Source organism: Muscardinus avellanarius (genome assembly GCF_963383645.1).
Source record: "Muscardinus avellanarius genome assembly, chromosome: 9".
Lineage (NCBI taxonomy): Eukaryota > Metazoa > Chordata > Mammalia > Rodentia > Gliridae > Muscardinus > Muscardinus avellanarius.
Window position 1 is genome coordinate 3,240,950 of NC_137795.1, and position 22,692 is coordinate 3,263,641.

At 47.7% G+C, this 22,692-nt stretch overlaps 1 protein-coding gene across 3 annotated transcripts in view; it reads left to right on the plus strand.

Annotated features, from left to right (window-relative positions):
- Positions 1-20,663: 20,663 nt before the first annotated feature.
- The window catches only part of NT5C3A (5'-nucleotidase, cytosolic IIIA), a gene marked incomplete at both ends in the record, with an annotated part of 54,824 nt that continues 52,795 nt past the window's right edge, over positions 20,664-22,692 (plus strand). For all 3 annotated transcript variants that reach the window (XM_080701579.1, XM_080701582.1, XM_080701580.1), the window contains one exon: positions 20,664-20,801. In XM_080701579.1, coding sequence (XP_080557705.1) covers positions 20,664-20,801 — 138 coding nt within the window. The remainder of the gene's footprint in view (positions 20,802-22,692) is intronic.

Genomic DNA, 22,692 nt, shown 5'->3' on the forward strand with positions numbered 1-22,692 from the left:
CTCCATGTCTCCCCGACCATGCTTTTGGTAATGAGACATGCAAGAGAACAACCCAGTTGAGCCTGCCCAATGTTCTGAATTCTGTAAGGACACCTGGGAGAGAGTGTGTTTGTGTCTGTAGATGTCTCACTGAGAATTGAACCCAGGGGCCATTCTACCTGAGATATACGCCTAGCCCTATTTTTGATTTGGAAAGTGTCTCACTGAGTTGTAAAGTAGATGAAGCTATCCATGAACCAAGATTCTCCTGTCTCAGCCTCCCAAGTGCTGGGATTACAAGTGTGCACCGTCATGCTTGACTAATGCTTTTTTTTTTTTTTGAGGGTTTGGGGATGGAACCCAGGGGCATTCGACCTCTGAGCTAAACCCCCTGCCCCGTTTTTTATTCTTTATTTTGAAACACGGTCTCACTAAATTGCAGAGGGCCTAAGTAGCTGAAGCTGGCCTCGAACCAGGATCCTCCAGTCTCAGCCTCCCAAGTACTGGGATTACAAACCTGCTCTACCATACCCAGCTGTTTATTTGCAGTACTGGGGATGGAACCCAAGGACATTCTACCTCCAAGTTACATCCCCAGCCCTTTTTATTCTTTATTTGGAATAAAAAGTAGTAGCTGAGGCTATCCACGAACCTCAATCCTCCTGTTTCAATCTCTCAAATGATGTGATTACAAGCACGTACCACCACACCTGGCTGTTTTATGCAGTTTTGGGGATAGAACCCAGGGGTACTCTATCTCTGAGCTACACCCCCAGCCTGATTTTTAATTTTATTATTTTGAAACAGGGTCTCAAGAGTTGCAAAGGGCCTCATTAAGTAGCTGAGGCTGTCCCCGAACTGCAATCCTTTTTCAGCCTCCCAAATGCTGGGATTGCAAACGTGCACCACCATGCTTGGCTTTCTATATTTTATTTTTACATAGGGTCTCACTAAATTGCCACAGTTGGCCTTCAACCTGTGATGTAATCATGTTTCAACTGCCCAAGTACTGGGTTTACAGGTATGGTCTCACTCAGCTGCTGAGACTGGAGGATCTGGGGTCAAGGCCAGCTTCAGCTACCAACTTATGTACTAGTATTGGGAAGAGGTTTTAAAATGTATTAATGTACCAGTATTGGGAAAGATTTCCAATTTTGAAAATATATCGTTTGTACTAAAGAAAGCCAGGACTGTCAGGAAGAAGGGACTTGTAATTTACATTTCTAAAGAGAAGGAAAGAAAGCTGGAGCCAGGGAAGGGGTCTCTTTACATTTCTAAAGAGAGACATACTGCCTCAAGGGTGGGAGGAAATCCCAGATCCCAGAAGCAGTTTAACACATCTTGAGAAGGGAACAAAAGGTGTAGAGGTCAGTGTCCCGAAGACAGGACTGCCCACCCCTTGCCTCCAGGGCAAACCCAGCTGGGATGGAGACAGCAGAAAACTGGGCTAAGAGAAGGGGCAGCATATCTGCCTATCAAAGGACCTGCGCAGGCTTGGTTGGGATCAGCACACTGGGGTTTTTGGTGAATTCACTCCAATTGCCTCCCTGAGCCATGCTTTGGCACAGGGCTGTAACTATCTCCTGTATTTCTTTTTAATAAACTTCTGTTGTAGGAATGCAGGAAGAAAAGTCTACCCCAGCTTGAGGTTTTAGTTAAAGAAGCCCTTGCTAATATTAGAGTTAAGGGAATATTATATAAGGTAGGATAAGAAGGTAGCAGTTTGTGTAAGCAATGAATTGATTAAATGGGCAAACTTCTTACTTCTGTTATAACCTGCTGAAGACCCTGGCTGAGGTACCGGAGATAAGTGTCAAGAGATAGCCGTTTGTCCAAGCAGAGGAGATAGCCATTTGTTTCAGACAGGGGTGATACGGAAGGAATGTTGGAAGCCATAAAAGTTATCTGATGGGAAACATTTGCCAGCTAAGGGCGGCTCCTGAAGCAGGGGCGCACATCCCCCCATAGGGAAGACAAAGGAGACCCTTGGCGGGCAATGACATAGGTAGGGAGGCAGCTCTGTGAAACCATTTGCTGTAATTCAAATGGATGTGTGATTGCTTTAAACTTAGTGGTTGTACCTGTTTACCAGTTTAATTGATTGGATGTATCTTTCACGGGCTTCTCCTTGGCGGGCTCTGGTGTGTGTGCCCACCCCCTACTCCGGGGCTATAAAGTTAGAGGGAACCGGAGGCTAGGAGCCGCCGGACCACGAATGACTCCCCCTCCCCACGGGTGAGTGCCGTCGATCCGGGAAGGCCCCTTGCCGGTGAGGAACACGCTGCAGCAATAAACCCTGCTTGGAATTACATCCCTTGTGTGTTCTGTTGCTTGGGAAGGCGGGCATCTCGAACTCTTCACTGTAGATCTTCAGCAAGAGTTCGGGCTAATGTATATTTATACTTAGCTCAGAACAAGGACCTGCAGTTTTTCTGTCTTTTTGTTTTTGGTTGAAAGAACAAAGTTTGATCACACCAGAGACCACCTTGTAGCCAAGAGATTTATTGGAGGGGCCGGTATGAAAGGAAGAGAGAGAAAGAGAGAGAGACAGACAGACAGACAGACAGACAGACAGAGGGGGAGAGAGAAAGAAGAATCCGGGAAGAGAGAGAGCATGTGCTGGGATCAGGGTTATATAGGGGCTTGGGGTTACAGATTGGGGGCCAATAGGCTAGGAGAAATGCCCTTTGAACTAATTGGCTAGAGTCCCATGGGAGGGGGTCGTGCGGCCAGGTCAGCGAGGGAATGTCCCTTTCACTGATTGGCCAAGGGCACCAGGAGGGGGCAGGTCTCCCAGGTAAGTGACCAGGTTTCAGAGGGGGATGGTAGCTTAACTGGTCAGACCAGGGCCTTTCAGGACACTTAGCTTATGGGGGGGGGGTCTGAAATAAGAACCTAAGTCATCTAACATTGGTCATCTGGGGTTTTGTGGTTTGAGGGAAAGTGTGCCCCGGACCCTAACAGGGGTCCCCAGGAACAGTTTCCCCACAATATTCTCCAAATCCGTAACAGTGAGAACCTGTTTCAAAATAAAGAAAATGCTGGGCGTGGTGGCGCACGCTTGCAATCCCAGAGCTTGGGAGGCTGAGACAAGATCACACAGGTTCAAAGCCAGCCTCAGCTACTTAGTAAGGCTCTCAGCAACTTAGTGAGACCCTGTTTCCAAATAAAATATAAAATAGGAATAGGTCTGGGGGTATAGCCCAGAGGTAGAAAAACCCCTGGGTTCCACTCCCAGTACCACAAAAAAATAATAAAAACCAGGCTGGGTGTAGTAGCATACACTTGTAATCCAGAATTTGGGAGGCTGAGACAGGAGGATCCAGGTTCACAGTCTCAGCTACTACTTAGTGAGGCCCTTTGCAACCTTGCAACTCAGTGAGACCCTGTTTCAAAAAAAAAAAAAAAAATAGGGCTGAAGGTGTAGCTCAGAGGTAGAATGCCCCTGGGTTCAATCCTCAGTATTGCAAAGGAAAAAAAAAATATCGAGTCAGGCATGGTGGTACACACTTGTAATTCCAGAATTCAGGAGGCTGACAGGAGGATTAGTTTGCGGACAGCCTCAGCTACTTAGCAAGGCAAGGCCCTCTGCAACTCAGTGAGACTGTTTCAAAAATAAAAAGCCCCTGGGTTCCATCCCTAGTACCGCAAAAAAATAAAAACTGGGCTGGGGGTGTAGCTTGGAGGCAGAATGCCTATAGGTTCAATCTTTAGTAGCAAAACAAAAACACAAAAATAACTGTGGGCATAGCTGGGAGGCAGAACTTCCATGGGTTCAATCACCATTTCCACAAAATACCATTTCATGGCATTAAATATTGTAATCCAGGCCCTTGGGTTCAATCCCCAGCACCACAGAATCACTGCATTTCTTACAGGGACTGGAGCACATCATGCATTGTGTTATCCATGAGCACTCCCAGCATGAGTCCCCAAATAGAGGACTGTCAAACTGAGTAGTGGATATTAATATGGTACACCTTGATTTTGCAACTTCAGAGGGGAAATAAAAAGGCTTAATCACATAAACATGCAATGCTATTTATTCACTAATTTAAAATCTTAACATTTTTCTAAATTTTGTTAGTATACTGGAAGTTTGATTAGTTGAAATGAAGACATTCTTTCTTCTTTTCCATCATGACATATGCATTAAACTCTTCTTTGTAGATAAAATCACCCTAGGAAAAAAAATAAAACATCCTGAAATCTGTTATAGGAAACTCAAGTCAAAATCTAAATATCTGGATCATCTTGACATTTAGCCTGGTTTCAGGCATTATTCCCTTTACACCATTCAGAGGAGAAACAGCCTTTCTGTCAAAAGACTGCCCTAACACCACAGGGTGAAGTTTGGGAGACAGCAAGACATCACCAAGGCTCTGGAGGTGACCTTTCATATTGCCAGTTCTCTAAAGGTGCCGGCACTTTTCTAGGCACTCAAGCTTAAAGCTCAGGGTTTCCATTAAGAATAACCTTCTGGCCAGGCATAGTGGCGCACACTTGTAATTCCATCATTCAGGAGGCTGAGACAGGAGGGTCATGCTTTGCAGCCAGCCTCAGCTACTTAGTGAGGTTCTTTGCAACTCAGTGAGACCCTGTTTCAAATTAAATTAAAAAACAGGGCTTGGGATGTAGCCCAGAGGTAGAATGCCCCTGGATTCCATCTCCAGCATGGCAAAAAAATAAATACATAAGTAAAACTTTAGTTTTTTTGTTTTGTTTTGGTGGTACTGGGGTTCCTGGAAGCCCTTCTACCACCAGGCTACACTCCCAGACCTATTTTTATATTTTTATTTAGAAACAGGGTCTCTTAAGCCAGCAAGGCTGGCTTCGAACCAGCGCGATCCTCCTGTGTCCGCCTCCCAAGCGCAGGGATTACAAGCGTGCGCCCCCATGCCTGGCTAAAACTTTAGTTTCTTAACAGTTCTCCTGAGATTATCTTCTACTCCCATGAGGTAGGCCTGTTGGCAGCATAGAGCCAATCATTTCAAATAACTGTTCATTAGAGACCCAAGGGCACTGCTCAGTGGGGTGTGCCATTTGCCTAGCGTGTGCTGGACTGGATCTCCAATATTGCCCACTCCCCCCAAAAAGATCAAGTTATTTGGTTCTCTACTAAGTCTGTATTGGAAATCAGGCATGGTGGCGCACACCTGTAATCCTAGTAGTTGGGAAGATGAGATAAGAGGATAGCAGTCTGCAACTTAGTTAGAACCTGATCCAGAATAAAGGGCTGGGAGTTTAGCTCAGAGATGGATTGCTCCTGGATTCAATCCTCAGCACCCCCCCACACACCAATTTATTTGGGACACAGGATAAGTCAATAAAATTAAAGGGAAAATCTACTTTGGTCCTAATTATTTGGCCCGTAACATTTCCTAAAGCATCACGACTCCCCCTCCAGAAGAATGGTCCCAGGCTGAACCCATGGAAAAAACCTGTCCCTCCTGGAGCACCCATTCGAGCGCCAATCTCTCTCCTTTCTGTGCAAATACTTCCAAAACCCATAGCAACCTCACGGCCTCAACTTGGACTGCCTTTTCTCTGCAACCCCGACTAGATCTGTCTCTTTCTGGATCTCTGAAATCATTCACTACCCGACAGCTTCGTAATATCTACTTGTAGTCTTTAATTCAAATACATTAAAAGTGCCCAATGACGCAGGTACTAATCTGGGATTCTGTGTGGAAGCCCCACAGATACAGGCAGCAAAATTGGGAAATGCTATTTCATAGGCTTTCAAGCTCCTATACGGAACTTCTGAAAACAAAATCGGGTGATTGTTTTTCGCAGTACTGAGGACTGAACCCAGGGGCATTCTACCCTAAGCCCTATTTTTATTCTTTATCTTGAAACAGAGTCTCACTAAGTTGCAGAGGGCCTCACCGAGTAGCTAAGGTTGGCTGTAAACCTTTGGTCCTCCTCTATCAGCCTCCCAATTACTGGGATTACAAGGGTTTGCCAGCATGCCTGGCTGCGGGGTACTTATTATAATAATGCCCAATAGTAACTTACATTCTGTTGACCTGGGAGAACTTGTCTTGTACTCCATCGCCTTCTGCTTGGTAGGGGTCAGCTTCTCCTGGAGCCCACCGTGGCTGGTTGCGCAGCCCTCCTTCCCCTGCGACCCGCTTCCCCTGCAAGCCTCAGGGATGCTCCCGAATGCGCCACTCTTCTTGCCCTTCTTTCCCACATGCCAGACTGAGGTCTGGGGAAGGGCAAATTTCTTGGACTTCCATTTTATCACCTTGCCGATTTCTTGATAAACACTGCCCTTGTGAAGAATTAGTCTGCTCTTTTGACCAATTTCTTGAGAAAGGCACTCGACTTCACACACGCCATCACTGTTTCCGAAATCTTCAGGAAAATCATTGGCTCTAACATTTCTATTCAACGTGCAGGCTGCCTTTGCTTCCCGCTCCCTGCCGTTCAGGGTGTTTCGAATCTTTGGGCTGCTCTTCGAGTTATCGCCAGCCCCCTCAACGTCATCTCCCCTGGCCGTTTCTCCATCCAACTTCCTGCTCTTGACTATCTTTTCTGAGCCATTTGTACTTGCCTGAGACTTCACAGGTGAAGGGGTGCCTGGCCATGACTTGGCTCTTCTCAAGGCCGCAAGCCCAGGAGCTGCTAGGTGCTCCTTCTCGGTGGTGCCCCCGTCCCATCGGGCTGCTTCACTTGAATAGATAAGTTGTGATTCTGTGGAGGGTATAAGGCACCTTTCCTCCTGTGGCCACTCGGATACTTTGTGCACTTCAGTATTCTCTTCCCAGTGCCCCTTGTAGCACGCATGTCTATTAGGCTCAAAATCAGCTTCATAATCCCAATCACATAGGTCATCTCCCTCAGACACATAGGTACCGCCGAAAGAAAATTCCATGATGGCCTTTCTTATCTCATGTTCATCCCAATCGTGCTCCGTATCAGCTTCCTGCTCATCATAGGGCTCCACGTCCTCAGCCTCCTGCTCATCATAGGGCTCCACGTCCTCAGCCTCCTGCTCATCATAGGGCTCCACGTCCTCAGCCTCCTGCTCATAGGGCTCCACGTCCTCAGCCTCCTGCTCATAAGGCTCCACGTCCTCAGCCTCCTCAGCTACTTCAGGGCCAGAAAGCCCATGTCCTATTACAGGCTGCTTGTCAGTCATCCGCACACAGAGCTGGATGTCTCTACTGGCTTCACGGGGCCAGGTGAGCGAGGGCCAGTGGCTCTCTGGAGAGCCTGGCTTTCTCTTCTCACGGGCATCCTGGGCACTGAAGCGCAGGCTGTCTCCGGCTGCCTTACTAGATGTGAGCCGCCTCTTCCCCTCTTTACTTTCCGCATTTTTCTGGCCTTTCTCCACATGAACACCTCTGGTTTTCCCTGACGGCAGGGCTTGGGAAAGACTCCTGTATCCATTCTTTTCTTTGCTCATGCTCATCTCCCTGCTGACATTCACAATCTCTCCATACATTCCAACTGCGGCCAATTCCGGCCGCTGCCAGCCTCTTTGCTTTGTATATCTGTTTTTGCCTTCGGCACGGTTATAGTGCACATTACTAGAGTCACAGTAATACTGGGAATTCCCCTTGTGATGGGCCACGTCCTCGGGCTTGCCTCCACCACCGGCCAGGTCATTTAAACAAATGCTTCCTTTAAATGTCTTCCGGAACTCTGCTGTAGAGGAGCCACCGCCCCTTCCTCTCACTCTCCTTTTCTCAGAGGCAGTGCTGTTTCTGAAAGGGGTGCATCTATCTAGAGTGGTTTTAGGTCTGGTACCATGGAGCCGCCGCTTTGGAGCCGTAGAATACCATCTCCTGCCCGCGTCGTCATTCTCTTTGCAATGAGCAGATGTGGTACTGGTGACACTGCTCATGTCATCGTTGACGGCTTGTGCGTAGATGTCTTCTTCCGTACTCAGGCTTTCATCCTGCTCAGGGCCACTCTGAGAGCTTTTTGTTGGCTTTTTTCTGAAGGTGTAGGGTTGGATATGTCCTGTGTAGGATGCCATTGGGACTGAAGACCATTGGCTAAACATGGGAGGCAAGGGAGACGGTGACACTTGAAAGGCGGGATACCCAATGAATGCCGATGGATATGGAAAGCATGGACTTCCGCTTCTGAAAGCTAGAAAGGGTACATTTCAGTTCTCAGGACTAATGCAGACAGCAAATATATTCAAGCAATATGCATCAGTATAACCATGCTAATGGTTAAAACTACTGTACCTCTAAGCTAACTGGTAACCAATACTTCCCAGCCCTTCCTGACAGCCCTGAATTCAACTTTGCAACAATTAATAGAGGACCTTCAGAATCCACTTAGCTATCTTTTTTGACCCACTGCAACCCAGGGAAAAGGTTTACATTGAATATGTTCCCAATAGCTATATAAACTCTTAAAATAGACCAAGAACACATTAAGGATAATTTCTGGTGGTCAAAGCTCAAAAACTATGATCAGGTCACAACTTATATTGCAAAGTTAAGTTCTATGGATTCAAAAGAATTCAGAGCCAGGTGTGGTGGCACACGCTTGTAACCCCAGCATTTGGGAGGCTAAGACAGGAGGACCATGCAGGTTCGAAACCAGCCTCGGGGAGATGGAACTCAGGCATTTTAACCTCCAAGCTACATCACCAGCTCTAGTTTTTATTCCTTATTTGGAAAGGGTCTCAATGAGTTGCAAAGGGCCTCACTAAGTAACTGAGATTACAAGCGTGGTGGTGCACACTTGTAATCCCAGTAAATAGGAGAATGAAACAGTTTGAGTGCAGCCTCAGCAACTTAGCTTAGTGAGACCCTGTTTCAAAATAAAGAATTACAAGATGGGGGTAGGGGTGTAGTAGTTCGGGGGTAGAATGCCCCTGGGTTATATTCCTAGTGCCACAAAAAAGTGGGGGAGACACTGCAGACCTGGAACCCTTCAACTCTGCAATAAAAATGGCCTCCAAGAAAACTACATTGCAAAAAATGGGAAGAAACAGACTGGAAAGGCAAAAAAGCTGACGAGGCAGAACCTGAAAAATGCGTGGTAGAAAAAGTGCTGGACCAGCATGTGGGGAATGGCAAGGTAGAGTATTTTCCTAAGTGGAAGGAATTTATAGATGCTGATGATACTTGGGAAACTAAAGAAAATTTAGTTGTTCTGAATTAATTGAAGCGTTTAATTCTCAAAAAAGCTGGTAAAGAAAAAGATGATACAACTTCCCCACATATGCAAGACTACACAAATCCTGATTTCTTCTACTTAACTAAGACCTAGTAAATGAGTTTTTTTTTTTTTTTTTGAGCAAGTCTGGAGATGGGTAAATGAGCATATTTAAAAGTTCCTCTAAGCTGGATGTTGTGGGGTTTTTTGTTGTTGTTGTTTTGGTTTTTATTTCTGTTTTTTGGCAGGTCTGGGGATGGAACCCAGGGGCATTCGACCTTTGAGCTACACCCTTGTCCTATTTTTTAATCTTTATTTTGAGACAGGATCTCACTAAGTTGCACAGGGCCTCAATAAGTAGCAGAGGCTATCTGCAAACCACGATCCTTCAGTCTCAGCCTCCTGAATGCTGGGATTACAAGCGTGTGCCACCACGCCCGGCTCTGGATGTGGTAACTTGTAATCCCAGCATCTGGGGGACTGAGACAGGAGGATAGTGGTCCATGGGCGGCCTCAGTTAATTAGTGAGACCCTGTTTCAAAATAAATAAAAATAATCAGGCGTGGTAGCGCACACCTGTAATCCAGCGCTTGGGAGGCTGAGACAGGAGGATCACACAGGTTCAAAGCCAGTCTCAGCTACTTAGTGAGGCTCTCAGCAATTTAGTGAGACTGTTTCCAAATAAAGTATAAAAATAGGTCTGAGAGTATAGCCCAGGGACAGAAAAACTACTGGGTTCCACCCCCAGTACCACAAAAAAAATTTAAATAAATACAAATCAGGGTTGGGGTTGTGGGTCTGGGTTCCACCTCCACCACTAAAAAAAAAAGTTTCTCTAGTGAGTCATTCCTTTAAGGAAAAATAAGTGGGCGTGTAGATGTTTCAAAACAAAAACAAAAAGACCTGAGGTGTAGCTTGAGGCAGACTGTCCTGGGCTCAGTCCACAGTGCCCCAGAGTTGACCCAGTACAGTGCTGCACTCCTGCAATCCCAGGATTGGGGAGGCTGAAAAATGATCCCAGATGGAAGGGTCGTGAACAGTGGCTTGGCCAGACCCTGTTTCAAAATAAAAAGGACTAGGGCGTACAATGCCCCTGGGTGTGAGTCCTAATACCATACCAGAGTAAGATTTTTGTTTTGTTTTTTTTTACTGGGGATGGAACCCAAGAGCATCCAAGCTACAGCCTCAGCCCTATATTTTATTCTTTATTTTGAAAGGTCTCACTGAGTTGCAGAGGCCCTCACTAAGTAGCTGAGGCTGTCTGTGAACCACGACCCTCCTGTCTCACAAGCGCTGGGATACAAGTGTGCGCCACCACGCCCGGCTGTGATCACATTTCTTAGGATCTAAATTTTGTGTGGTACTGAGGGTGGAACCTAGGGGCTTTTCTACCTCCAGGCTATACTCCCAGACCTATTTTTTCTTTTACTTTTATTTGGAAATAGGGTCTAAGTTGCTAAGAGCCTCACTAAGTAGCTGAGGCTGGCTTTGAACCTGTGTGATTCTGTCTCAGCCTCCCAAGCTTTGGTATTACAAGTGTGGGTTGGGATTACAAGTGTGTGCCACCACACCTGGCTTATCTAAACTTTTTTGTGGTACTGGGGGATGGAAGCCAAGGGCTTTCTACCTCCACACTATACCCCAGCACTATTTTTAAAATTTATTTGGAAACAGGGTCTCACTAAGTTGCTGAGGCTGGCTTGGAACCTGTGAAATCCTGCTGTCTCAGCCTCCCAAGAGTTGGGATAAATTTTGAACTTCATTTATCCCAACTCATCCTTTTTTGAACTTTCATTTATCCCAACTCATCCTTAATGTATAGGCTCAATCTTTTCAGTATTTGGTTTACTGGCTCAATACAAATCCAAGAAAAAACTTCGCAGACAGCCTCAGCTACTTAGTGAGGAGCTCCCTAACCTAATGAGACCCTGTTTCAAAATTGTTACAGATTGGGAGAGTATGGTTTGGGGAAGCGTTCCCTGGGGACCCCTGCTAGGGTTCCAGACACACTTTCCCCCAACCCATAACAAAACCCAAAACGACCCCAAAGAGAAGAAAAAACTGTGGATTCTTGTCCTAAGCTAAGAATAAATATTCATCGCTTGGAGTTGCTGAAGATTTAAAGAAGTTTATTAAAGATATAAATACAGAGAGATAGTTACAGCCCTGTGCTGAAGCGAGGCACAGGGGGGTAATTTGAATGAAAAATGCCCTAGAACTCCAGTTTACTAAGTGTTTTATCCCAAGTCCCTGGCAGGTCCTTTGATCTGGAGATAATGCTACCCCTTATCTCCAGCCCTGGCTCTGCTTCTGCTACCTCTCCAGGTGGATTTGGGGCAGGTGGGGGGAGCAGTCCTGTCTCCAAACACGGGCCTCTACCTTTTGTTTTATCCCTCCAAGATGTGTGAAATTGTTTCTTTTAGAAATGTAAAGAAACCTTTCTTCCTGGCTCCAGCCTTCCTCCTCTTTTACAAATGGAAATTACAAGTCTCTGCTTTCTGCCCCTACTGGCTATTTTTGGTATACAGGAGATATATTTTCAAAATTGGAAATCTTTCCCAATACTGATACATTAATACATTCTGAAACCTCTTCCCAATACTAGTACAAAAATAAATAAAAAATAGCGCGGGGGTGAGGGTATAGCTCAGAGGTCAAATGCCCCAGAGTTCCATCCCCAGACCGGCAAAACAAAAAAAGCAGTAACTGTAATAACCAGATTATCCAACTGCATAGTTTATTGTAAATACCGGTTAACAGTGGTCAATAGTGTTTTTTCCAGAACTGGAGATGGAACTCTGAGGCAGTCTACCTCAGAGCCACACCCCTAGCCCCATTTTGTGTTATTTGGAAAGGGGGCCTCACTAAGTAGCTGAGGCTGGCCTTGAAACTGATCCTCCAGTATCAGCTTCCCAAGTACTGGGATTGCAAGTGTGCACCACCATACCCAGCTTAATAATCATTATTATTATTTTTATTTTTATTTTTTTGCAGGTCTGGGGATGGAACCCAGGGGCTTTTGACCTCCGAGCTACACCCCCTGCCCTATTTTTTTTTATTCTTTTATTTTGAAACCGGGTCTCACTGAGTTGCGGAGGGCCTCACTAAGTAGCTGAGGCTGTCCGCGAACTGCGATCCTCCAGGTCTCAGCCTCCCGAATGCTGGGATTACAAGCGTGCGCCACCACGCCCGGCTTTAATAATTATTTTATTTATTTATTTTTTGGGGGGTGGGTCTGAGGATGGAACCCAGAGGCATTTGACCTCCGAGCTACACCCCCTGCCCAATTTTTTATTCTTTATTTCTGAAACAGGGTCTCACTGAGTTGTGGAGGGCCTCACTGTAGCTGAGGCTGTCCTCGAACCTCGGGATCCTCAGGTCTCAGCCTCCCAAATCCTGGGATTACAAGTGTGCGCGACCACGCCCGGCTATAATTGTATATTAAAAAACTAGCTGCTGGGCGTGGTGGTGCAGGGTTCTAATCCCAGCCATCTGGAAGGCTGAGACAGGAGGACCTTGGTTCAAGAACAGCCTCAAGTACTTAGGCCCGCGATGTAGCTCAGATGTAGAATGCCCTAGGTTCCATCCCCAGTACCACACACACAAAAAACTAGTGACAACTTAATTCAAAATTTGTGGCAAGGCAGGCATGGTAGTGCATGCTTGTAGTTCCGTACTTAGGAGGCTGAGACAGGAGAATCAAAGGTTCAAAGCCAGCCATGACAACTTTGCAAGGCTATATCAGCAACCTAGTTAAGACCCTGTTTCCAAATAAGTAATAAAATGGAGCCAGGCCTGGTGGCACACACTTTTAATCCTGGCTCAGAAAGGAGGATCGTGGTTTGCAGACAGCCTCAGCTACTTGTGAGGCTCTTGCAACTCAGACTGTTTCAAAATAAATAATAGGGCTGGGTGTGCAGCTCAGAGACAGAATGCTGTTGGGTTCAATACCCAGCACTCCCCATCCCAAAAATTAGGAAACAGAGGCTGTGTAGGAATCTGGGATCCTCGTCTCAGCCTTCCAGGTACTGGGATTACAAGTTAGCACCACCACGCCCAGGTCCTCAAACTTTCCTTTCTAAAAATAAAATTCAAACGCTGTCTCTAGTAACACTTTTGCTTTACCACAGCCAGAGGGAAGGGAGGCAGCGGGATTAAAAGATCACTGGTTTACAGGGAGGGTCTCAAATTTCATGACCCCTTCCCAGGGCTTACCTGTTACAGGAAAGCAGACAGCATTGTAGAAAGGATTCTGGATCCACTGCCCTGGAAACGACTGGGCCATGACAGGCACATAAAAGGCCTGAGCGTTGCCATCTCCAAAGTCTGGGTTCATTTCCGGAGGGAAGTTCATTTCACAGGCTGACACAGGTTTCTGTGCAGGACAACTGCTCAGTTCTGCCAATTGAGAAAAAGGTAGAAAAGTCATTGTAAGGCCCCTTAACCCTAGGTGCCAGGTGTGGTGGGACATGCCTGTGGTCTCAGTAATTAAGAGGCTGAGACTGGAGGACCACAGGTTCATGGCCAGCCCTGGCAACTTGTTGAGGCCCTCTGCAACCTAGTGAGAGGTGTTTCAAAACCAAGTGCCGGTTGTGGTGGTGCACGCTTGTAATCCCCCCACTTGGGAGGCAGAGACAGGAGGATCGCGCAGGACCGCGTGTGCTGGCTTAAGAGACCCTGTTTCCAAATAAAAAAGTATAAAAATAGTTCTGGGAGTGTAGCCCGGAGGTAGAAGGGCTTCCAGGAACCCCAGTATCACCAAAAATAAATAAATAAATAAATACACACACACAAACACACACACACACACACTAAAAATAAAATAAAATAAAAAATAAAAACCAAGTGCCGGACATGGTGGCACATCCTAATGATCCTAGCTTTTGGGAGGCTGAGACCGGAGGATTGCAGTGCACAAACAGCCTCAGCTACTACTTAGTGAGGCCCTGTTTCAAAATAAAGAAAAAATAGGGCTGGGCTGTATCTTGGTGGTTGAATGCCCCTGGGTTCCATCCCCAGACCCGCAAAAAAAAAAAAAAAGAAGAACTCGAGGCCTAGGTGGTTGTCCTCCACAGCTTCTTCCCTCCTACCAGCTATCCAGAATACTGCAAAGCGCTTAGGCTGCCCAGAGCTTAGCTTGAGAGACAAGCCTTGGTGGGAACACTTGGAATCCCGGCCCCTGGGAGGCTGAGATAGGAGGATCGCAGTCCAGATACTTAGCGAGGCCCTCGACAGCTCGGTGAGATCCTGTTTCGAAATAAGGAATTAAAACGCCGGGCGTGGTGGCGCACGCTTGTAATCCCCGGGCTTGGGAGGCGGAGACAGGAGGATCCCGCTGGTTCGCAGCCTGCGGCGCTGGCTTAAGAGACGCTGTTTCCAAATTTAAAAATATAAAATAGGTCTGGGAGTGTAGCCCAGCGGTAGAAGGGCTTCCAGGAACCCAGTACCACCAAAAGAAAAAAAAAAAAAAAAAAAGGAATAAAAAAAAAAAAATGGACGCCGGGCGTGGTGGCGCACGCTTGTAATCCCCGCGCTTGGGAGGCGGAGACAGGAGGATCGCGCAGGCTGGAAGCCCGTCGTGCAGGCTTAAGAGACCCTGTTTTCAAAAAGAAAAAAAAAAAAAATAAAAGTATAAAATAGTTCTGGGAGTGTAGCCCAGAGGTAGAAGGGCTTCCAGGAACCCCAGTATCACCCCCCAACAAAAAAGGGCAAGGGTTGTAGTCGGAGGTCGAATGCCCCTGGGCTCCATCTCAAACCCTCAAAAAAAAAAAAAAAAAAAAAAATAGGGCTGGGGGATGTAGCTTGGAGGTAGAATGCCTTTAGGTTCCACCTCCAGTACCGCAAAAATAAATAAGTATTAAATAAGGCTGACGTTGGAGCCCAGTGTTAGGCCGGCCCTCGTTCAATCCCTAGGACAAAAAAAAAAAAAAAAAGTCCAAAATGGCCTGGGCGGAAGAGATCAGAACCGATCTCTCCAGGGACCCATTCCTTCCTGATGCCCCCAACCCGCGAGGCCCTCGCTCAGGGGCTACACACGAGGGCCCGGAGCTGGGCAAAAAGGCCCCGGCCTCGTCCTCAACCTCAGCCTCTCCAGAAACCTCCGTATCTACCCCTCATCACCCAGGGGCGCCACCCCGGCGCCCAGCAACTCTTCCCCATGGTGGACTCTCGTTCCAGGTCTCACACCCGGGCGATATTCATCTCACGGCCCGTCAACCTCCCCCAACCCAGGACAGAAGCACCCCCACGCACCTGTGGCCTGCAGAAGAACTCCGCGCCTTCCGAAGATGGCCGGAGAACTGCGCTTCCGCGCGATGGCGCCTCTTTATACAGCTCTGCGGCCACGTGGTACCCATGGGCGGGCCCACGTGGTACCCATGGGCGGGCCCACGTGGTACCCTATGGGCGGGCCCACGGGGCGGCTCTTCTGCGCAGGCGTGGCCTGGACCACTTCCCTGCACGTGGTTCCCAGGCACCTCGACTACGCCCTGCCTGTCTCAGCGTCTGGGAAACTTTTGCTAGCTTTTCTTGCCAGATTTATGTCTTTTTTTTTTTTTTTTTTTGGTGGTACTGGGGTTCCTGGAAGCCCTTCTACCCCTGGGCTACACTCCCAGACCTATTTTTTTTATATTTTTATTTGGAAACAGGGTCTCCTAAGCCAGCGCGGCTGACTTCGAACCTGCGCCATCCTCCTGTCTCCGCCTCCCAAGCGCGGGGATTACAGGCGTGCGCCACCACGCCCCGGCGGATTTATGTCTTTTAGGCTGAGCTCGTTGGATCCCCGTAGGCCTCGCATTTGATTCCCCAAACACCAGAAAAAGAAAGAGGTTAGCTTTCTTGTGTATGTGTACGGTACTGGCCGTCGAGTGCTAAACCATTATATACATCCCCAGCCCTTTTTACTTTGAGACAGCCACCTGAGCAGCTGAAATTACAAACCGTGCTGCTTGGCCTATTTTTACTGTTTTTAATGGAAACTTGCAAATGGAACCCGGGACCTGATGCATGCTAAGCATGCGGGTTACCAAATTTCCCGGCTCCCAAATTTCCCTCTTTGTTCTTTATTTTTACCCAGCTTATGGTCCTACTTACCCACCTTCACTTCCTGAACAATTTTACCCAGTTATTCAAAAACTGGTAGCATACTGACACTTCCAAATTTTTATCTCCATTCTATTGACCAAATTATATTTCAACACAAGACTTTCATCATTTTTAGGACATGCACACATAATGGTTTCTGTAATGCATACTTGAGGGACAGACAATTCCTAGTACATCGTTATTATTTCCAAGAGAAATGTAGTGGAGCAGAGGGAAGTGGCCCATACCGGATATCTCAGATATACTCTGTACTGTCAGCTATCCTAAAATCCCAGGAATTTGGGAGGCTGAAGCAGAAGGATCTCAAATTCAAGGCCAGCTTGGGGAATTAAAGGGGTTTCTATGTCAAAAAAAAAAAAGCTGGGCATGGTGACGCACACTTGTAATCCTTGTAATCACATTACAAGGGTGTGAGGGTGTAGCTGAGAGGTTGGATGCCCTGGGTTGCATCTCCAGTACTGAAAAAAAAAAAAAAAAAAAAAAGGCAAAGGCAGCTCAGCTGGGCGTGGTGGCTCACATTTTTAATCCCAGCATTTGGGAGGCTAAAACCTGATGATCATGGATCACGGTTTGCGGACAGCCTCAGCTACTTAGGCCCTTTGCAACTCAGTCAGACCCTGTTTCAAAATAAAGAATAAAAAATTGGGCAGGGTGTATATCTCGGAGGCCAAATGCTTCTGGGTTCCATTCCCAGACCCGCAGAAAAAAAAGCCTGATGGTATAGCTCAGTGGGTTTAAGTAGTGGGAAAAAAAACACAGAGAAAGAAAAAAATATACAGGTGACCCTGTTTCAAAATAAAACTAAACCAGCTATGAATGAGGATTGCAGGTTTGAAGACAGCCTCTGAACTGGGATCGGTGGCACACCTGTAGTCCCAGTCACAAATTCGTGGCCAGCATCAGCTACTTAGTGAGGCCCCCCCAATTTACTGAGATCCTCTTTCAAAATAAGGAATAAAAAATAGGGCTGGAATCTGGGTGTGGTAGCCCAGGTTTGTAATCCCAGTACTTGGGAGGTTGAGACAAGAGGATTGCAGGTTTGTGGCCAACCATTGCTATTTAGTGAGGTTCTGTTTCAAAATAAAGAACAGAAAATCTGGGCATGGTGGCGCACACTTGTAATCCCAGCACTGGGAGGCTGAGACAGGAGGATTGCACAGGTTCGAAGCCAGCCTCAACTACTGAGTAAGGCTCTCAGAAATTTAGTGAGACCCTGTTTCCAAATAAGGTATAAAATAAGTCTGGGAGTATAAGCCCGGAGGTAGAAAAGCCCCTGCTTCCACCCCAGTACCACCAAAAAATAAAATAAAATAAAGAACAAAAAAAAGTAGAGCTGGGGAGTAGCTCAGAGAATGTCCCTGGTGTCATTCTCCAGTACCATACACAAAGAAAAAAACAGTTCATAGGTGTAAGTCAAACCACTTCTGGATGTGACTGAATTTGGAGATAAAACGTTGAATAAAGCTGGGCGTGGTGGCTCACGCTTGTAATCCTAGCATCTGGGAGGCTGAGACAGGAGGATGGCGGTTCGCAGAGAGCCTCAACTACTTAGTGAGGCCCTCCGCAACTTACTGAGACCCTGTTTCAAAATAAAGAATAAAAAATAGGGCAGGGGGTGTGGCTCGGAGGTCAAATGCCCGCGGGCTCCATCCTCAAAGCTGCAAAAAAAAAAAAAAAAAAAAAGGTAAGGTAAATGAGGTAATTATGTAAGACAAGATTCTTGTGACAGACTTAATCCAATAAGACTGATACCGCCAAAAGAAGAGGAGATAAAGCTAAGTGTGGTGGCATAAGCTTGTAATCTCAGTACTTGGGAGGCTGAGAAAGGAGGATCACAGGTTCTAGGACAGCCGCAGCAAATAGTGATGTTCTCATCAACCTTCTAAGACCCTGTTTCAAAATTAAAATAAAACAGGGCTGGAGGTGTAGCTCAGAGGTAGAGTGCCCCTGGGTTTAATCCCTAGTATCTCACAAATGTGCACACAGACAAAAAAAAAAAAAAAAAAAAAAAAGGTTGGGGGAGCTGGGCATGGTGGCAAATATTGTAATCCCAGCATTTGGGAGGCTGAGACTTAGTGAGGCCCTTTGCAACTCATTGAGACCTGGTTTCAAAATAAAGAATAAAAAGTAGAAGCTGAGCATGGTGGCGCACGCTTGTAATCCCCGCATTCAGTAGGCTGAGACTGGAGGATCGCGGTTCCCGGAAAGCCTCAGCTACTTAGTGAGGTCCTCTACAACTCAGTGAGACCCGGTTTCAAAATAAAAAATTTAAAATAGGTCAGGGGTGGCCGGGCATGGTGGCGCACACTTGTAAACCCCGTGTTTGGGAGGCTGAGACAGGAGGATCGCGCAGGTTCGAAGCCAGCCTCAGCTACTTAGTGAGGCGCTCAGCAACTTAGTGAGACCCGGTTTCCAAATAAAATATATTTTTAAAAAAGGTATGGGAGTATAGCCTGGAGGTAGAATGCCCCTGGGTTCCACCCCCAGTACCACCCAAATAAATAAATAAAATAGGTCAAGGGTGTTGTAGCTCAGAGGCTGAATGCCCCTGGGTTGCATCCCCAGACCCGCCAAAAAAAAAAAAAAAAAAAAAAGAATAAAAAATAGGGCTGGGGGTATAGCTTGGAGGTAGAATCCCCCCTATTTTTTTTATTCTTTATTTTTGATAACAGGGTCTCACTAAGCTACAGAGAGCCTCCCTAATAGCTGAGGCTGTCCGTGAACCGTGATCCTCCAGTCTCAGCCTCCCGAATGCTGGAATTACAAGCGTGCGCCACCACGCCCGGCTAGTCGGGGAACTTCTTGGAAAATTCATATAACTGACAGGGACCTCTGGGTTTTTCTTATGTTCTCTGCACGTTTGCACAAAGAAGGCATAAGCAAACCTTTTGCCCCTGGGTTTCTTGGGATCACCTTTCACTGTCCTTTTGTTCTCTAGCCTGGGCAGCGCAGGGCACACACGTGGTCAGCGACCCCCAGCCTCGTACTAGCTGCCTCCACGAGAGCAGCCCCTATTTTTTATTTAGAAACTGGGTCTTAAACCGGGCGTGGTGGCGCACGCTTGTAATCCCAGCATTCGGGAGGCTGAGACCGGAGGATTGCGGTTCGCCGACAGCCTCAGCTACTTAGTGAGGCCCTGTTTCAAAATATAGAATAAAAATAGGGCAGGGGTGTAGCTCGTTGGTCGAATGCCCCTGGGTTCCATCCTCAGACTCCCCCCCCCAAAAAAAAAAAAAGAGAAAAAAAGAAACTGGGGTCTTGCTTAATTACTGAGAGCCTCGCCTAATTGTGGAGGCTGGCTTTGAACCCGTCAATCTCCTGTCTCAGCCTTTCAAGTTCTGGGATTACAGGCATGTGCCACCAGTTCAAGCCCCTAGCCCTTTTTCTTTATTTTTGTCTTTTTTGAAACAGGGTATCGCTAGTTTGCTGAAAGGCCCTCTGCATTACAGGCAGCCCCCCCACCTCCCCGGTACTGGGGATGGAACCCAGGGGCATTCTACCTCTTATCTACACCCCAGCCCTATATTTTATTCTTTATTTTTTTTTAACAGGTTCTCATTGAGTTGCAAAGAGCCTAAGTAGTAGCTGAGGCTGGCCGCGAACCGCGATCCTCCGGTCTCAGCCTCCCGAATGCAGGGATTACAAGCGTGCGCCACCACGCCCGGTTTACAGGCAGCTCTTACTGTCAACTTTATTCTTAGAGCAGTTAGAACCTAGAAGCGGAAGGAGACACCTCTCTCCTCCAACCATTCCCTCTGGTCTCCCCACTCGGTCCGCTCCCGTGCAGAGACGAGCCAGCAGCACCGCGAGCTCCAGACCGGGCGCCCCGCGGGGGAAACAGCATCTGTCCCTCGGCAGAGACCAGGCGGGCGAGGACCACGGCGAGCCCAGGGCCGCCCGAGGAGACGAGGCGGGAGCGACGAGAGCGACGGCGAGAGCGACGGCGAGGGCGGCGGCAGGGGCCGCGGCTCACTCGCGCCCAGCTCCGCGCCGCCCCGCGCGTGGTCAAGGCGCCTCGTCCCGCGCCTCTGCGCATGCCCGACGCCGCGCGGCCTGCTGGGGGCTGTGGTCCGCGGCCGGCGGCGCGGGGCGGGGCTTGTGAGGGGCGCGGTCGGGTGACGTCAGTTTACGGCGCCTCTCGCGGTTCGCCGGCCGAGCTACCCGGCCCCGCCCTCTCAGCAAGTCCTGACACAGGATCTGCGGCGGACCGCGGCCGGCCGCGCCCCGCCCCGCCCCTCGGCGCTCGTGGGCGGGGCTTCCTGAAGGCGGGGCTTCTGGAGGCGTCCTGGGAGGCGGGGCTGCGCTCCGCGGCTCGAGAGGCGTGGCCTCCCCGGGGGCGGGGCGTCCGGGGCGGGGCTTGCGCTCCGCGCGCGCGGCCCCGCGTTCCGAGGCGCGCCTCCTCCGCGCGGGGCCTGTTCCCTTCCAGGCGGGAGGCGCCCGAGGGCCCGTCCATGGACCGGGGGGCCGTGGCGAGGGTGGGCGCGGTAGCGAGCGCCAGCGTGTGCGCCTTGGTGGCGGGCGTGGTGCTGGCGCAGTACATCTTCACCCTGAAGAGGAAGACGGGCCGCAAGACCAAGCTCATCGAGATGGTGAGTGCGGGTCGGCGCCCCGGCCCGCGTGCGGCCCCCGCCGGGACGGCTCCCGGCCGCGTCCTGACGCCGGGGTCCCGCCAGCCGCCCGCGTGGACCCCGGGGTGGGCGACCCGGGCTGGCCCCGGCGGCCGCCCTGGGGTCCCGGGCTGCGTGTGCCCCCGCGGGGCAGACGCGGCCGGCAGCAGGTGCTCGATGGAGCTGCCCCGTGCTGCCGGACCCGGTCCTCCAGGGAAACCGCGAGCCTGCGCCGGCCGCGCCCCCTCCCGCACCGGCGCCAGACGGCGCCCCAACCCGGTCCGAATCCCCCCGGAGGAGTGCTTGTTTCCATTTCGGGGCTGCGATGAGTTGCATTCGGTGAACGTCATATTTTCAGCGTTTTAAAAAATGCCAGCCCACCCAGTGGGAATTTGGAATACTTTATTTTGTATTGTGCTGTTTCTTCATGTTTCAGACTCCTAAAGAAGCGCCCTTTTGTTCGTCTCGCCTCACCACCAAGAGCTCTTGCAAAAATATTGGAAAATTCTTTGGGAAACCTATTTCCAACGTTATTTTGTTTTGTTTTTTGGTACTGGAAATTGAACCCAGAGGCATTCTACCTCTGAGCTACACTCCTAACCCTGTTTTATTTATTTATTTATTTTGTTTGGAAACAGGGGCTCGCTAAATTGGGGAGTCTGGCTTTGAACCTGCGAACCTCCTGTCTCAGCCTCCCAAGTGTTGGGATTACAGGCATACACTGGCGTCCAACGTTATTAAAATAGTGTTTCTTGAGAACTGCATTTGAGGTCCATTATTAAGTAATTTATTGGTCAAAAGTCCGGTATGTTTATAGTTTTGTTGTTTCATTAGGTCCTACATGGGGAAGAGAAATCTCGTTTATTTACTGGATTGTATTCTGGTTATGCTTTAGGGTGGTATGAGAGCGGACATCGTGGGGGACGGTCAAGTGTATATGATAGAAATAAATTGACAATCTATCACTATTCCGAATAATTTTTCTTTTCGGTACTAGGGCTTGAACCCTGGGGCATTCTACCTCGGAGCTACACCTGAACCCTATTTTAATTTTTTATTTTGAAACAGAATCTCAGTAAATTGTAGAGGGCCTCACTAAGTAGCTGAGGCTGGCCTTGAACCGCTGATCCTCTGATCCTCCTGTCTCAGCCTCCCAACTACTTGTATATATATATATACAAGTATATATATATACTTGTATATATATATACATATATATATATATATGTATATATATATATACAAGTATATATATATTTGTATATATATATATGTATATATAAGTATATATATATATATAAGTATATATATATATATACTTATATATATACTTATATATATATATATATACTTATATACTTATATATATAAGTATATATATATATAAGTATATATATAAGTATATATATATATAAGTATATATAAGTATATATATATATATATAAGTATATATATATATATATATATATATATATACAATATATATATATTTGTGTGTGTGTGGTACTGGAGATGGAACCAAGAGACATTCTACCTCCAAGCTACACCCCAGACCTATTTTTTTCTTCTTTATTTTGAAACAGTATCTCACTGAGTTGCAAAGGGCCTCACTGAGTAGCTGAGGCTGTCCCCAAACCAGGTCTCAGCCTCTCACATGCTGGGATTACAAGTATGCCCCACCATGCCCAGCTCCAGAATAATTAAAGTTCAAACTGAAGAAAGATGATTTGTCCTGACATCACACAAGGTTGAATATAGGAGTATTAGCCAAGCTTAGTGGCAACCACCTGAATTGCCGTACTTGGGAGGTTGAGATAGGAGGATCATAGACTCAACAATCTAACAGGACTCTTTTACAAAATAAAAAATAAGC